Here is a 16344-nt window from a genome sequence, read left to right as displayed (position 1 = left end):
CAATAGATTTGTTTTAATTGGATCATAATGACTATAATGAAGTGAATTGAATTGGACTGTGTCTGTAAAAGTGCACTGAGGTTACTTTAATCGAAGCAGAATTAAATTGAACTGAACTAAAATGTCTGTTATGACGGTGCATCCACCTAGTTATAGAGCAGAGTGTGTTTGCAGTACCAGAGGCTGCAGTTCCATGATTCGTTTTCAACAACAGCTACTTCGTAGGAGTAAGAGCAATAATAAGCTAACACTATGAGCTATCACAGAACCTTGCCCTGAACTCTGACCCTACAAACCACTTTGACTTGTTAACGATGGGAAATCAAGCAGCAAAAGGTTTAAAGTATGTGATGCACAAAAAGTGCTGAAAGTGACATTGAAAATGAGTCTTTATGCTCCTTTTACGTACATAAACAGGTACGTCCATTTCAAGCATTATTAAACATCACTGCCCACGTATTTCCCATGCGTCCTCCACATTAGAATGGTTGTTAGGCAAAACATCCACTAGATGGCAGTACAGAGTTCAGAGTTCACTTCCGAGTTCGGACGACAGTTTCAGGCAATACGAAACATGGCAATAATGGAGGAGACAATGACCATGTACATTCTCAGAAAGAGACATAAAAAGAGGCAGCATAGGAGACAGCGGTGGTCTGTGGCCATCAAATACATCACAGCTTCTTTCCTGGTCAGACATGAGCTATACTGCACAACGCTGCCCAACACAGGTATTTCTCCAAATTAGAGATTAAATCTTTCTCTGATAATGTAGAAGAATCAATGACATTGCACAGCGCAACTTTTCAAAGGTGTCTAGAGTTGAACTCACATCTAAACTGAGAAAATACTCAGATGAAAAAGCAAAAACTGAAGCTTCTTCTCTTTGCACTTTGCTAGAAGCTTGTGAAGTATGATCCTTCTGGAGTCCCATAGCTGCTTTCCAAAAAATAAAAGCGCTATATAAGTACAGACCATTTACCAAAGATAAAGATAGCTCCCTGGATCATATTTACAAAGTTTAGAATTTATTTACAAAAACATAAACAACCTCAATGCATCTTTGGTTTAGAAAAAAAAGTATAAAAGTAAAATGTTTATAAAAGTATTAAAAAAAATAAATATACATCAAATTTCCACCTTTATGAAAATAAAAGGATTTCTGTCTACAGACTGGGTAAGCCTCCACAGATTGTTCCTCAGTACACTTTGGACCTGCAGAAGAAAGACAACAAAGCACAAAGTGAAAACAAATGAATGAAAACTCTGAGGACACCCAGGACCAGAGCTGCAGGGTGCAGTTACCTGGAGAAGGCTGAAATGGAAAGAAGCCCGAGCAGGAACTCGAGGCTGTAGAAGCAGAGCAGGATGGCGCTGAGGAGGAACTCCAGCCGCAGGACGAAGGTCTGCAGCAGCATGTAGTAAACAGCCAACGCCGCGCAGGGAAACAGGATGAAGATGGACACAAAGGAGGACAGAGAGCGCTCACACAGGTTCCCCTTCCAGCCTGGACAAAGACACGACGTCCAGTCAACAAGCAGACTGGCTCTGTTCACATCATCAGTAAGCACGCTTCCTGGACCGACTGAAACCGGTTCAGCGGTTCTGTTCTAGACAACCTGCGGGATTAACTCAGACCTGTTTCTGTTTTACCCTGAAGGTCAGTCACCACCCAAACAAGCAACATGAACACAGGACAGATAAAAGTGTCGTCATTTGACTTTTAGTGATGAGACTTCCCTGCTCCTCATCTAAATATCTGTCTGGATTTCTCACCATAAAAGATGCGCAGGGCCTCCAGAGCGAGGAAGAGCAGCAGCAGCACCACATCCAGGACCAGATTATCTGACGGGTACGGGAGTAAAATCCCTGCAGAGAGACCACCCACAGACTCACTGAACAGCACATTCAGTTCAAACTTCAGGCTTGTCTGCTCATCTCCATCTGTCCTGCTCCTTGTTTAGACTTCCACCTTCCTCTGTCGTTGGACTCCAGAAATGAAATGTTAAATTATTTGGACGATGAGCTGCCGATCATCAACATCTGAGGGTTGTTTTGTATTTCTGACTTTCTGCTCTTTTAGTTTCCTCTAAGCGAAATGGGTTAGGGACTCTCAATCACTCCAGCTGGTTGTTTTCACTCAGGCACAGTGGACTCATGCAAATCATTAGTAACCATAGCAACTGCAGAAGTAGAACTAATTAATTGGTTTTTATTAGCTTTTTTTTTTATTTGTATTTGGACCATTCAAATGACATAATGTGAAAGAAACTAAAATAAAAACACACAATCCACTCTTTTGAGGTGAACTTTGTCTTTTTTACAGAAAACCTGACAGACTTGATGTATAAAGCTTGAGTTAAGAAAGCTGACGGTGGATCAAGAACAACTGCAGTAACTTCTGAAAACTGATGTTTTATTTTAGATAGTCGCTTTTTTCTTGGATTTTTTACTGACAGTCGTGTCTCAGTTTGCTCTGATCAAACCTTCACGTCTTCCTGCTGCAGAAATTCAAAGAAGCAAAGTCCAAACTGAATCCACCACTGTTGTAAAATCTGATAAACATTTCAGATTCTGCTCTTTAATAAGAGATTTTAAGCCCAAAAACAAAATTTTGCGTCGGCTGTTTACTGAGCCGACTCCAGCATTTCCCTGTTTGTGTTTGAAGGTTATTTAAAATGCAAAGTTTACTGGTCTCCTTTGGGTGAAAGCAGTCATGTACAGAGGAATCCGCTGCACAGACAACACATACACACCCATACCAATAAAACACCAACAATAAAAACTAAATGAATAAACAATAAAACTCAGCAGAAGCAGCAGTACTGAGGACCACTGCAGGACCAGATGTGAGAAGTTAGAGAAGGTTTCTTGGAGAATGGTAACACTCAGGTCATTTTAACTACTGCACTTTATAGAACTGTTGTTTTTATTTATTTATTTATTTTTTATTAATCTTTATGGGTTTTCATGTTTATTCTGTCTTGAGCCACATGCATCATCATTTTGTTCTGTGTACACTGGTGCATTCAGAATGACAATAAGATTGTTCAGCTGCGTCTCCGTGATGGACATGAAGTTCTCAGCATAACACGAGTATTTACATCTTCACCTCCTTGGGAGAGTTTTTTAAAAAACACTAATTTGACTGATTTTTAGGTTTGCAGAAGCCACATTTTATCCGACGGACGTTCTCTGTCTGCACTCACGTGTCGAAGTGTGTGCAGACAGGGTGAAACTGTAGTGTATGCGAGTAGAGAGAAATGCCATGCTGTGGTGTAAATCAAGTGAATAACATGAGACTGTTCAGTTTTTACAATGAGGACAAAGTATAAACCTGTTCCAGAGGAAATGTAACCTTCAGGATTCAGGTTGCATCTTGCAGATGGTAAATGAAGCCGTTTGTGTGTGTGTGTTAGAATACAGAGCAGTTCATATTTTGATGTTATCTCATGTGGTAATCCTTCATCTCATGTTATAAACATATTTCTGCGTAAACACTGAACAGAAGCTGGAATTGAAGATTAAATCATAAATGTTTGTCAGTAAAATCACAATTAGATTTTTTTTTTCAAAATCCTTCAGTCCTTGTTGGAATTGGATCCATTTCCTCTAAAACCTTAGGTGCTTTGCGGCGAGTAAACAAGTTCTATTCTGTTTATACATTTGTTGTCATGTCCGCTCCACAGTACAGCAATCTCACTTACTGCAATAGTTTGTTTATAGTGGAAAAATCTAAACAATGCCAATGAGTGAAAATTTGTTCCAAGATCACGGAACAAGCATTACACGTAGATTCGAAGATTGTGTTTAGTACGTGTTGCTGACATTATGGAAAACAAATTTCAGACATGTTTCTGACAATAAAGACGTATCTTATTATATCGTAATTAGTTTTTAGCAGGCTAAGAATTATGACTGAATCATTAGTGTACAATATAAATAAAAACAGTGAGCTGACAGCCTTGAGGGTGTCCAGGGCCGCTGAATTTTACCTGCAATGGCCTGTTTGACAGGACAGAGAGGTACCACTCGATTAAAAATGGACTGACATCCGGCTCAGACCATTTTTAAGGGTGTGTGACTGAATGCAGGTAAAAGTCCAGCTCTAGAATATGCAGAAGGATTCTCTGGGTGCTTTAAAACTAGTTGTATAATAGATAAGTTGGCATCACTTTCATTCGTATGCAAACAGATTCTGATCAAAGTGTGACGTCACCTCCACAGTGAAGCTGAATTAAAAGTTTCTTCAGTGCTTTTGTAATGTTGGACATGAACCACTGGTGTAAAATCCTTGTTCACCTGGGCAGAGGTAGGCAACCCGAGTCCTCAAGAGAAGCAAGTTTTAGATGTTTCCCTATTTCAACACACCTGATTCAAATTGATGATTTACGGAGCAAAACTCGAGAAGCTGTTGGATCCTTTTCATTAGAATTAGGTGTGTTAGAGCAGGAAACATGCAGGACTGCAGCTCCGAGGACCAAAGCTCTCTAGAACTAAAGCTGCCTATCCCTGACTTGGGAAAATGCTTTCTTAGGGACTGGGATGATAACTAAACCAGAACTCTGGTATTGAATGAGTGTCGATAGAGAGCTGGAGGAGTTGATGCCAAACTGGAGAAAGTCCCTCTGCAAATGTTTTAAAAAAGCAAAGTATACATGTTGTCTAGTCCTCGCATTGATTTAACCCTTAACTGCCCGCTCTACGTTTGGTCGAGCAAATCTTTCAGTGACTAACGAACCTTATTAAACATTGTGGAAATACACCTGCCTGAGCCATCTAGCCCACTTGATTTTGGTATGTAAAGTCAAAAGAAAGTATTTTTTCCCCACTACTGTTTCAAGTTTGACCATTTCACTATTGTTGCTATATTATTAACTGTTATCTCAACCATTTGTTAAAAAGCATTCTTTTTTATTATTATTATCCAAAGGAAATGAACAAAAGCAAACAAAACATTTTTGTCCTTCTTTTTTCTTTGTATGAACTTATAAAGGGTTATTGGTCAATTAAACATTTTCTCCAGAATTATATTTAAACCCCACTAAAGTTTTCCTGCATTCCTCTTGTTTTCAAAACACAGATAAAAATGACTTAATTGGCTTTTGTGACTTCATCATTAATAAAACATTTTTTCTTTTTGTGTCTAGTCCCACAGTCTCTTGGTGTTGTCCTGGAAAGATCTCATCCTGTCTGTCCCCTGCATCATCTCATCCTCATGCTGAGGTGCTTTTGTGCAGCCCTGATCCCTGATGTGTCCCCTGATTTGAAGCCACTTTTCATTCTGTTGATACATTTGCTTTTCATACATTTGCAAGCAGCCTTAAAGTGATTCTGTTGTAATGATGTTGTTAAAAACCCTACAGGCTTCGTAAAATCATTCAGGTAAAACACTTAGCAAACATTATGCAACGAGTCCCACTGCTGCCAGAAACTAAAACTAATTCTACTGCATGAAAAAGAGGATTGGGTGTCAGGTGAAACAGCGGTAAAGAGTGTACACGAATCTTTGACAGTTCAAACTTAGTACAGAAGGAAAACCCATCTGAAATATACAGCAGCTTCCAGACCTTTATAGATGAACATGAGGATCTCTGCCAGGTAGAAAGCAGCAAAGTACCAACTGTTGAGGTAGAGGAGCACCTGCAGAGGAGTTGACGAGAGCTGAGGAATAGACAGTCAAGGACAACATCGACAGACAGAGCGAGCTGCAGCTCTGCACCACTTTCATGAGAAGGATACGATTGGCTGGCTCCCTGCAGACAAACAAGAAACACAGCTGTGAGACACACACTCCTACTTCACACTCCTAAAGTCATCACCAATCAATACCAACAGAACTATGGTGCATTTAACATTTTCTTTGAGTTTTGAATAACCTGCTGAAACTGGAAGCTTCCAGATTTTCAAGGGGACATGAAACATTGGAAAACATTTAATCAAGATACTGTCTAAATGTTAAAAAAAAAGAAAAGAAAAAACAGGATTAAAAATTAACAGCCATTATTACAGTCCATAAATTTCCTAAGTTATTCATATTAATTATTTATTACAAATTGCAGCTCTACTCATATGCACTGGGAGTCATGCATGTTCTTTTCGTTATTTTGACTACTTATATAATTTGTTAAATACTGAAAAAGGGTCAATTTTTTTTTTTTTTTTTTCATTTAAGGTGGTATTTATCTTATTTTAAGATCGGGTGTATCTTGAGCACTTGCGTTTTATAAACTTTGTACTTAAATACACAGTGAGGAATTATTAGTATGAGTAGTTGGTCCATTACGTAGAGCGATATCTGTATGTAAAACATGTATTAACAGATGCAGTAGTTGTAGTACTACAACAGTAACATCAACTAAACATAGGATTACTGTACTGCAGTGAATGGATATTTATACAAGCGGTTTAATCCTCGTCTGGTCTGCAACACTAAGATGCGTTCTGCTCTCTTTTATCTTAACTGCTATTTTGATTGTTAGCTTGGAGCTAATAAACAGATCATACTTCCTGTTTTCTTCTCAGCTCCTGTTATTTTATTGTATTATTTTCCATGTTGTTACTATGACTAACAAGCACTTGGTTCTACAGCTTTGAATTCACCGGTTTATCTTTAGAAAAGAAGGGAAACTCACCGGGCGCCATTGTCTGATTCCGTCGGGTTGCCGTGGAAACAGCTTCAGCGGAAGTTCGTTCTTCTTCGCTGCAAAAACCCGGAGTGATTTAAAATGAGCTCCCCTACAGGTGGGAAACTTTAATACTAATTCTGGCTCAAGTTTATTTATTATTAAGAGATTTACGTGAATAATTAAAAACTCAATCAGCCTTTAACATTTGGCAAAAAATATAATGATCATTATATACCGTGCAAATATGAAGGGTTGTGAAATAAATAATTATAATTATAGATAATTTCAAATAAATGTATTATTCAAGCTTAGATGTGAAATATGAGAAATATTAGGTTTTGATACGTGAAATTGTGGCTCAATTGAAGAGACTAAAAGAATAAATCTGTAAAAGATTGAGAAAAAGTTTAGCAAATATAAAGAGGAACACTTGTGAGAATAAAGAAGTTTTAAAATATTAAGATAAATAATTTAACAGAAACGAAGTGTTTTTAACATTTTTCTTTATTTTTAATCAGCTCTCAGCATACAGTGCACAAATGCAAAAACCTGTTAGTTTAACCAGTTTTAAAACTGGAGAAGTAAAGACAATGAATATGCACAGTAGGAAATATTATAAGCTACATACAAAAAAAAAATACATACATAATTCTGAAAAACAAATGTATTTTAATCACAATGTTACTGTTGTTTCAAAAACACATGCACGCACACACACAAAATTCAATATAATGAAAATTCTCTCATGTCAAAGACTGACAACTGGTCGATGTCATTGTTTGATACAGAAATTGATCATTTTCTTTGCTTAAGAACAAATATAATTATCAGTTTAAAATATGTCATTTGTAATCAGCTAGTATATTAAATTTCTGCTTATCCACATCTATATCTCAATAGTAAGTGTTGCCATTTTCAATTGGAATTATAAATAAACATTAGTTTAGAGCTGTACTGTTGCGAAATATGAATAGATTCATTTGACTTTTGTCTTTGCTGAAGTGTTTGCAAACTGTCAAAAACTACAACACCCAGCATGCTTCCGCAGCACGCTGATTGGTCACAGAGATTCTAGGGTTTACGTGGCACTGCGATGCCCGCGCAGGCTCAGTTCGAGCTCTCTCCCGGCAGGAAGATGGTGTCAGTCAGGATGCAGCCTTGCGTGTTCTCAGTTTTACTTCTAAACGTTTTCTACAGCTGCGTCTCCTCGTTGTATTTTCACATCGGTGAGACCGAGAAGAAATGCTTCATTGAGGAAATTCCGGACGAGACGATGATTATTGGTGAGTGATGGCAGCTAATGCTAACAGCCAGTTAGCCCCTCAACTTCAGCAAGTTAGCTAATCGGCTAGCTGAGCTAAACTTCTCTGTCGTGTCCTTATTGAGTAAGTTCACAACAACTAAATGAAGGCTTATTACATATTTGTGAAGTTTTATGAAATTTTAAATTTAGAGTTGTGAACTTGTGTAACACTTTGCTGTATTTACTATATCGGAAACTAAGTGTAATGGGAAAGGTGTAACAGCATTCTGATATTTAGATGGACTTGAGTACAAACTCAAGCTCTTCCGAAAACCCCAAATAAGCATAAAGCTCGAGTATAACCACAGTGATTAAGTTCCTAAGCTTACTGCAATAATAAAGCTAGTTACAGTGTCTTAACTAGTTTTTGTGCAGAAGTTAAATTACTTATTGGGTGGTGTCTTAGTGACACCAGCAGCCCTGTCAGGAAGTGGGCTGAATGTTGTCTTTGACACATCCTGTTGTAAATGTAGTTTAATTGAGCTGCTTCAAACATTCAAGACTAAAACAACATCATATTCACACCCTTTCTTAATCCAGCTCCACACGTTCTAAACCACTATCATTTTATTAGGAAAATTAAAATGTAAAATTTTAAATCGGGTAAGGTCTCTTTGGACATGTGTAAGAAATCATTAAGTTATTGTGCGTTGGATTCACAAAGCAAAAAGTGTATAAAGACCATACTCACAAAGTATTCTGTGAAGAATATAGGTGTTTTTTGCAGCCTGACTTCATATGGTAGATTTAATCTGGTGTGTTTGTGTCTGTGTTTCTGTGCAGGTAACTATCGCACTCAGCTGTATGATAAACAAAAAGAGGAGTATATGCCGGCCACTCAGGGTCTGGGTATGTTCGTTGAGGTCAAAGACCCTGATGACAAGGTAAACACAAAGAATAAACACCACAAACAGATTGTAAAGTCATGATGGAGCCTTCAAGAGTGAAGACCAGCTGAAGATTCAAAGCATTCAGCCATCTCTGGATTACTTTGACTTTTTAAAAATCAAACATCTTACTGTACATATTATGCATTTCTGTCAAAGTTGCATTCATCTTTGACCAAGATCTTTAGATGGCTACTCTGACTTTACACCACATTTCCTCCTTAAAAGTGATGATTCACCACCATCCTCCTGGGTTTTAATAGTGTGCTAAACTGTTCTTAACCAAATTTTAGTAGTTTAAGTATTCTTCTAGTATTTTTTTCACACAATTCAAAATGGCTTTTAATCAACCATTTTTACATTTTTTTTCTTTATTAAAATATGTCAAACTTATTAAAAACAACATTAAACTTAATATTTTTAATGTAAATGTGTCTCGTATTGAAAATGTTAGTAAATAAGGTAAATTAAATTAGACTTTTCCACCATATAAATAGGCAACATATCTTTAGTGATATGCGGTGCAACAGCATCTGTGATCCTTTTCCACCGAGCATCTTTCTCGTCATACTGGATATTGGACTGGTTAGCAGGAGTTTATGGGCTGCTGCTGTCTTCATCTGGTACAGAGCAGCAAATGTCACTGCGGTCAATGTGCAGCTAAATTCCAGCAGTGAGTTAACTGCATCTCTTAGTATCAGACAGACACCATTCTGGTTTTGCTTTGGACTCCGTTCTGGAGTCTCTGAACCTGCGAACCTGCCGACGTTCACACCAGTTTAACCAGAACCGAATTGGGAAGACTTTACTCTGGAAGTAAACATAAACATCTTGGAGATTTGGTCTTGAAAGTTGATGGTTAAGTGTTGAAGCTTCATTATAACTTAGGCTTCCCCAAAATAGACTATATGTGCAGAGGACTGATGGACTTTATGTCGGCCCAGTTGACAGAACTCATTTCTACCCATCAGCGTCGTCTGTTTGAGGTGCTGAAATAAATTTGTTGTGCCGCCACTTTCTTAGAAGCAGCCTCTAAAATACTTTTATCAGTGTGTTGTTACTTGTTCTGAGTCATAGATTAAAGAACTGAACCAGTTCCTACAAAGTGATGATGCAGTTATTATTATTTTTATTTAATTTTAAGTTTTGTTTTGCGTGTCTCTAGAATACGAGGGGAGGGCTGAGTCCACCCTTGACTGCAGAAGCCTAAGTAGAGAGTTGACAGCACAAATTAAGGGGGAAGAAATCCAGATTTTCATGAAAGTAAATTGTCATAAACGACTAATTCAAATGAGATAAAAAAATTAATTTATCACCTAGTCCTCCTTCTCAGGTGTTTTATTTGCTTGATTTAGACTAATAATTTGGCCTTTCTGAAACAGACCACCTTTCCAACGACCACAGGAGGTGTCTTTTGACATGGCTGTTGACGGTCTGAGAAGCTGCATCAGTTCAGGTTAAAAGGCGAAAATGTTGTAATGAATGCAGCACTTTTCCAGCGGGAAGCTCTGAGCCGTTGGTTAAGTTAAGTCCATGAGGTGGATAAGCTGCTGCCCACCAGATTTGAACATTTTCATTTAATATCTAAACGCGAGGTTAACTCAGCACAATTAACACTAGGGCAGCAGCGATTAGTCGACGTTGTCGACATGAGTTGACAATAAAAATAGTCGACAATGAATTTAGCCGTCGACTATTGTCGGCAAAAAAAAACAAAACAAAAAAAACTACAGAGTGAGACATCGTCTTCTTTTTTTTTTTTATCTCTACTGAGAGTTGCACGTGCGGCATAAAGTCCGCCAGGGGAAAAATATGGTGGCAGACTAGGGAGCAAAACGGCAGCAGAGAACGTTAAAAGTCTGGGATAACTTCACGTTAAACTTACAAAATAAATTAAATACATGTGAGATTTGTAAAGTGGACCTTGTGTACCACGGAAGTACGTCTGCAAGGCTCAAACATTTAAAGAGGTGGCACGTCGGACTTACATAAAAACCTCATGCAAGATTTCAAAGCTGAAAGTGAAATAAGATCCATTTATAATAATCATGAGATACATAATCCGATTGGTCGACTAGTCGTTTTAATAGTCGGTGACTAATCGACCATCAGAAAAGTCATTAGTTGCAGCCCTAATTAACACCAGAATCTAAACATCTAGGCTGCCTCACTTTTCTATTTGCATCCTGTACAGAAGCAGGTGATATTTTAAATAGGAACATTCCTCCATATGTTTTAAAGATAGTTTGTTCTGATTCTTCCTGTTCTCGGGTCTCTGCTGGAAAAAGACATCCTGATCCAGTGAGGCGGCCCGATTGATCCCATCTTAACCTCGCTGTCTGTTTCCTGCAGGTGATTCTGTCTCGGCAGTACGGCTCGGAGGGACGCTTCACCTTCACGTCGCACACACCTGGAGAGCACCAGATCTGCCTCCACTCCAACTCCTCCAAGTTCTCGCTGTTTGCTGGAGGCATGCTGGTGAGGAGATGTGCACACACACACAAACACACACACACAAATGCAGAAGACTCAGGACCTTCGACTTTCTCACACACTCGGCTCAGAGTGCGTCTGTTTTGTCGTTCCTCTCTGACTGGTGACCAGCTGCATGTTCAGCAGCTTATTTTTGTCTGCTCTGACCTGTAAACGCTGACATGTCGTCATGTTCAGATGGAGCTCAGTGCACCTGAACCTGAACTCTGAGTGGATCTGCAGGTCACTGACCACCACTTCTTTGTTGCAGAGGGTCCATCTGGACATCCAGGTGGGCGAGCATGCCAACAATTATGCCGAGATCGCCGCTAAGGACAAACTGACGGAGCTGCAGCTGCGAGTCCGACAGCTGGTGGAGCAGGTGGACCAGATCCAGAAGGAGCAGAACTATCAGAGGGTGAGTCAGAAACTTTGACCTTGCTGCTGCTGCTGTTTTAGGTCTGCTGAGACATCGAGATGATGCTGAACGAGTTTCAGAGGTGATTTCTTGGTTTAGAGATAAAGAACTTTTGACCCCTTCACCCAGCTGAGGCCTTAAATAAGAAGCAGAGTCTGATCTGATAATTTTACTCAGTATTCAACACAGCTGTGTTACAGACTAAAACATCTTCAGCCGTTTGTCTGCTGTGAGCAGCGTTGGACGTTGGCTTGAACGTCCTTATTGAGGCACGTTTGGCCCTTTACCACTAGTACCCACTTAGTCCAGCCTGACAGTACCTTTCCTGATTTGTTGGTGCTCCCACCTGGATTTTCCCGGGGCGAGTAGATAGGTTTTTAGCACCTACTCCATCTGGTTTCTGAAGGTGCGGAGCTGGGCTGAAAACGGTGATGTGTCAAGATAGCAGGCCCCTGTTAGCCAGAATCTGACATCGTGGGATGAGTCATGAGAGTGACTCCCGACCATCTTTAAAACCCTGAAGCCGCGACTGTGGATAACAACGTCCGACACAGAGGTGAAGACTTTTCTTTGCTTGATGGCCAATGAAAAAATCCAGGGTGAGCTGGTGACCTCAATTGCCCTCTCTTGTAATGGAAACAATGGAAGCCGAGGTGGTGCGGTATCTGCTGAGTTCAGGTGGAGCTAAAGCTGGATTTATACTCTGCGTCAGGTCGGGTCCGCGTAGCTGAGGCAGATGAAATGTGGATATACTCGAGCGTAGGGTAACAGCGTCGTGTTGCAGTTTCTTTTCTGGATCTGCAGGTGGACGGACTTTCTTCGATGGTTCGCTTCAGTTCTGGCAAGTATTTCCTGTTTGGTGGCCGACACAGTGCAATGTCTTCGAGAGATTGTGGAAGCAGACGAAGAAATGATCCATCTGATCATTTTACAGCGCAGACAAATTAGAAGAAAACGTTCTGCAGTCGTTCAGCAAGAAGATCCAAAAGTCTGTAAAAACGTGATCACAAACTGACCAGTCACAATGGATTGTGTTCGCGTAGCCGGACTGCACGTCTGGTTGGGAGAGAGACGCTTCGAGCCTCTACGGACCTACACAAAGCCTACGGCGGTGATGGCGTAACCAACCTGACGCTGACGCCGTGCATGTATTGCTGAGCCTTCAGTGGGTTCTAGTGGGAAAGGACCATTTGCTTCACACGTCTGTGTTGTTGCATTGTGTTGCCACTTGGGGGCAGTATCATGTGGATCGATCTGTTGGTTGTGTTGAGGACACAGGAATGAAGTCTTCATCTCCAAAAGTCAGAATTATCTAAAAAGTGGTCTAATCCAACCAGCAGGATCTAGTGTGACACCATCCCGCCATGTTGCCATAGTTACAAGCTCATCTCCTGGGAGGTGGTAGCAGTAGCTAGTTCGTTGTTGCATACCTCTGTTTTAATTTGCAAAAGTTGAAAAAAATACTAAGTTGGCGTCTTTAGAGACTCATTCATAGTCTCTTTTGTTTCTGACATGTTTTCATGAAGCTTAAACCTTGTTTCCAAAGATTTAAGAAATGATTTGAAGGGAAAAAAGTGAGGCTGCACGATATGTAAAAAATGTGCCTTCATCTCGATATCAGCCTGTGTGTTATACATGTCGCTATGACGGCCTAAACTGTGATAGTTGTCTCTGTTTTTACATTTATCGAGGAAGTGATGTGACGCTGCTGTGCATTCATGCTGTGTAGATGTATGTAGATGCTAATGGCTGCAGTACAGCACATGGAGGGTTGCGAGAGGAGACAAAATGTGGATGCAAAAGAACTGGTGGCTAAAAAGAACAGCACGCTGGCTATTTGGAAGTATTTGGTTACTACAGAGATGACGCACTGCTAACTCTGCAGGACATGCTGGAGACTTGTGGAAACCCCCTGGGGAAACACAGGGAATCCCCTTTGCTACTTTTGAAGCAGCATCAAATTTTATTTGATGCAGATCTCTTTGTCATGGCAAACTTCAACATTGTTATCAAAAATAACCAGATACAAAACCCGAAAGAGGAGACCTGAGCTGCTGAGACAAACAGGATGGGCGTCAACTGTTAATTCAGGTTCTGAACTCGTTGGTGAAGGACATGGGATGAATTTGTTGAGTGAATATTAATAAAAGTTTTTCTTTTTAAAATATCAGATGATATGCATCATTGTTTACACACAACATAATGATCCACCATCTGTCTGTCCACCTGTCCTCTCAGTACCGTGAGGAGCGTTTCCGTCAGACCAGCGAGAGCACCAACCAGCGCGTCCTCTGGTGGTCCATCGTCCAGACCCTGATCCTGGTGGCCATCGGCATCTGGCAGATGAGACACCTCAAGAGCTTCTTTGAGGCCAAGAAGCTGGTGTAACTCCATGGAAAAGCACGTGCGTGTTTGGTGTGTGAGTGTGTGTGTTTAGTCTCTACTTGTGAATGCAGTACTGAGCGGATGAGGTCGCTGCTGTCGGGCGAGAGGCTGCAGAAGAGATGGAAGCAGAGAAATCCAGCCAAAGCATCTTTGTTGTTTTCTCTGCAGCCTGGTTGGTGACAAACCCGTCACACCTGCAGAAGACTTCAAGGAACACTGTGTGTGTTTGTGTGTGTGTGTTTGTGTTTATTTGTCACCGACAGATGGGGAAAGCTTTCACGTCCACGTCCCCGTTTTGGTTCTTGAACTCACGGTGACGTTGTGTTACTTGCCACCAGAGATGTTCTCGACGAAGAAAAGTCAGGTGGTCACTTGTTCAGCAGAAATTAAGAATTGATTTGTAAAACAACTATTTCACATATTTTCTGCATCAGCTGATTTTTCTGCTGCACTGAAGCTCAAGTGTCTGAGATGTAATCAGATTACTGAGAAAACTGAGCGTATTTACTGAAACTGAGCTCGTAGCGCCGGCGCGTTCGCATCCAGATCGATCGTTAGAAATCAGACTGACAGGAAACATCTGCAGAAGTTGTTTAACGGGTCAGTTTGAGCAAAAGCTAAAATACTTTTACAGGTTTGAGTCAGAAAAAGATTTTTTTTCCTGCTTTTCTTTGTTCCATTGTTGGTTTATTTTGAGGTTCTCAAACTGTCCCCTTCAGCTCAGCCACAGATTTGGACTGTTGCTGGTTTCATTTAAAGTTTTTAGATCATGAATCACATTAATGACGGCTCCCTCACATAAAAATGGTTGTTTTTTGTTTGTTTTTTTTTAACCCCCCAGTTTGTTGCAAACATGAGTCGTCAAAAAGTTTTTTTTTTAACTTCTTGACTGACCTAAGACGTATCTCTTGTGAGACCCATTTGGGCCTGATCTGGGCTACTTTTGGCACTCATGGATGAGTTCTGGCACTGCCGAGCCTTCTTTGGCTTTTTTCCTGGACTCGCTGCTGCGACGTGGCTCAGAGGAAACTGAAGATTGGCCGATGTTGATGTCCTGAAACACTGACAGAAGTCTCAGATAAACAGAGCGATGTTTGACTCTTCTGAATCAAAATAAAAAAAGGAGAAAGAAATGATGCAGATTGTGAACCTTGTTCTTTATTTTGTTAATTTCTGTAGAAAACAAAACAACCATCACGACCCAAAAGAGCAGCAGAACTTTTCAGTTGCACAGGAAACATTTGGTGTCTGTCAGCATCTCTTCTGCTGTATAACCATAAAGTTTCTAATGAAGAATTGAGAGAACTTTTTTTTTTTTTTAATATAAATTCAGAATATTCATATGAAGCTGCAGATTGACTGCAGTCAAAAGAAACATTAGAAAAGCATCCAGATTAAACATTTCAGGAAGTCATTCTGTTGGCAGTTTAAGCCATAATTACCAACTGGGATCTTTTTAAATCTTAAAAGCTGGAAGTTGTCATCAGTCTTTTCGTGTCAAATTTAGTGAGTCAAGAAATATTCAACTTGTGCAGAGCTGCAGGTTTTTGTTATTACTCTACTCAGATATTCTCTGATTTTAAATCCTCCTGTTTGTTTTCTTTGTTCTTTTTTTCTCTCTTCTGTTCTTGAGATTTTTTTTAAGAATCTGCAGATTTTCATTTGTTAAAAGGTTTTTAGAAAATATTTTGTTGTAGAATTTAAATCAAATGGGGAGTTTTTTCTTCTTTTTTTTTGGTAGTTTTGCTTTTGGGGTTTGAAGTTTTTTGTGTAAAGTGCACGTGAGACGGCTCTGAAGTTGCACTCAGAATAAAGTTTTTGTTTTGAAGGATGCAACTGATCAGCAGTTTCTTCTCTCATAAAGTTCACAGCAAAACTCAACTCACAGTTGCTGTTAGAGGTTTTTATGCTGTCAAAATATTGTATTTTGAGGGGAATTATATTGGAACAGATTTAAATAAATGTGACTGCAAAATGTAATAAAATTAATACTAAACCGATTTCTGTTTTAGTGGTTTATTCGATTTAATTATTTTCTTTTGACGTTGAAGAAAGTAAAGGTTTTCTCATTGAAGCTGGAGGATTGACATATATAATTTTAAAATCTCGTCTAGTATGACAAGTACATGCAAAATATTTTAAAACCAATATTTATTTATTTTTTTTTTCCTGTTTATTTTTTTTCATAGTAAATATAAATTTTAAACGAAACCGTGATTTCTTGGAACACTTAAAAGAGAGTGCGAAACC

At 39.5% G+C, this 16344-nt stretch overlaps 2 protein-coding genes across 2 annotated transcripts; one reads left to right on the top strand and one right to left on the bottom strand.

Moving 5' to 3' along the window:
• Positions 1-980: 980 nt before the first annotated feature.
• tmem216 (transmembrane protein 216) lies at positions 981-6708 on the bottom strand. The gene is made up of 6 exons (XM_041991037.1): positions 6636-6708; positions 5743-5756; positions 5571-5664; positions 1777-1869; positions 1306-1507; positions 981-1215 (listed from the first exon to the last, which is right to left on the bottom strand). Exons 1-6 carry the CDS (start codon positions 6643-6645, stop codon positions 1200-1202), a joined length of 429 nt encoding a protein of 142 aa, XP_041846971.1. The 5' UTR covers positions 6646-6708; the 3' UTR covers positions 981-1199.
• Positions 6709-7746: 1038 nt separating this feature from the next.
• Positions 7747-16094, top strand: tmed9 (transmembrane p24 trafficking protein 9). Its single transcript, XM_041990365.1, has 5 exons — positions 7747-7912; positions 8716-8816; positions 11172-11297; positions 11563-11709; positions 13948-16094. The coding sequence occupies exons 1-5, from the start codon at positions 7765-7767 to the stop codon at positions 14095-14097; spliced, it is 672 nt and encodes a 223-aa protein (XP_041846299.1). The 5' UTR covers positions 7747-7764; the 3' UTR covers positions 14098-16094.
• Positions 16095-16344: the final 250 nt, after the last annotated feature.

This window comes from Melanotaenia boesemani, chromosome 7 (genome assembly GCF_017639745.1).
Source record: "Melanotaenia boesemani isolate fMelBoe1 chromosome 7, fMelBoe1.pri, whole genome shotgun sequence".
Lineage (NCBI taxonomy): Eukaryota > Metazoa > Chordata > Actinopteri > Atheriniformes > Melanotaeniidae > Melanotaenia > Melanotaenia boesemani.
Note: the sequence above shows the minus strand (reverse complement) of the source record. Positions and strands in the feature narration are given on the sequence as shown.

Coding starts and splice junctions, on each gene's coding strand:
- tmem216 (XM_041991037.1), bottom strand. Junction 1,870..5,570: donor CCTCATGTTCATCTATAAAG/GTCTGGAAGCTG, acceptor GTCTCTCTGCAG/GGATTTTACTCCCGTACCCG. Junction 1,508..1,776: donor GGCCCTGCGCATCTTTTATG/GTGAGAAATCCA, acceptor GTCTTTGTCCAG/GCTGGAAGGGGAACCTGTGT.
- tmed9 (XM_041990365.1), top strand. CDS start 7,765: ATGGTGTCAGTCAGGATGCAGCCTTGCGTGTTCTCAGTTTTACTTCTA. Junction 7,913..8,715: donor GGACGAGACGATGATTATTG/GTGAGTGATGGC, acceptor GTTTCTGTGCAG/GTAACTATCGCACTCAGCTG. Junction 11,298..11,562: donor TGTTTGCTGGAGGCATGCTG/GTGAGGAGATGT, acceptor TCTTTGTTGCAG/AGGGTCCATCTGGACATCCA.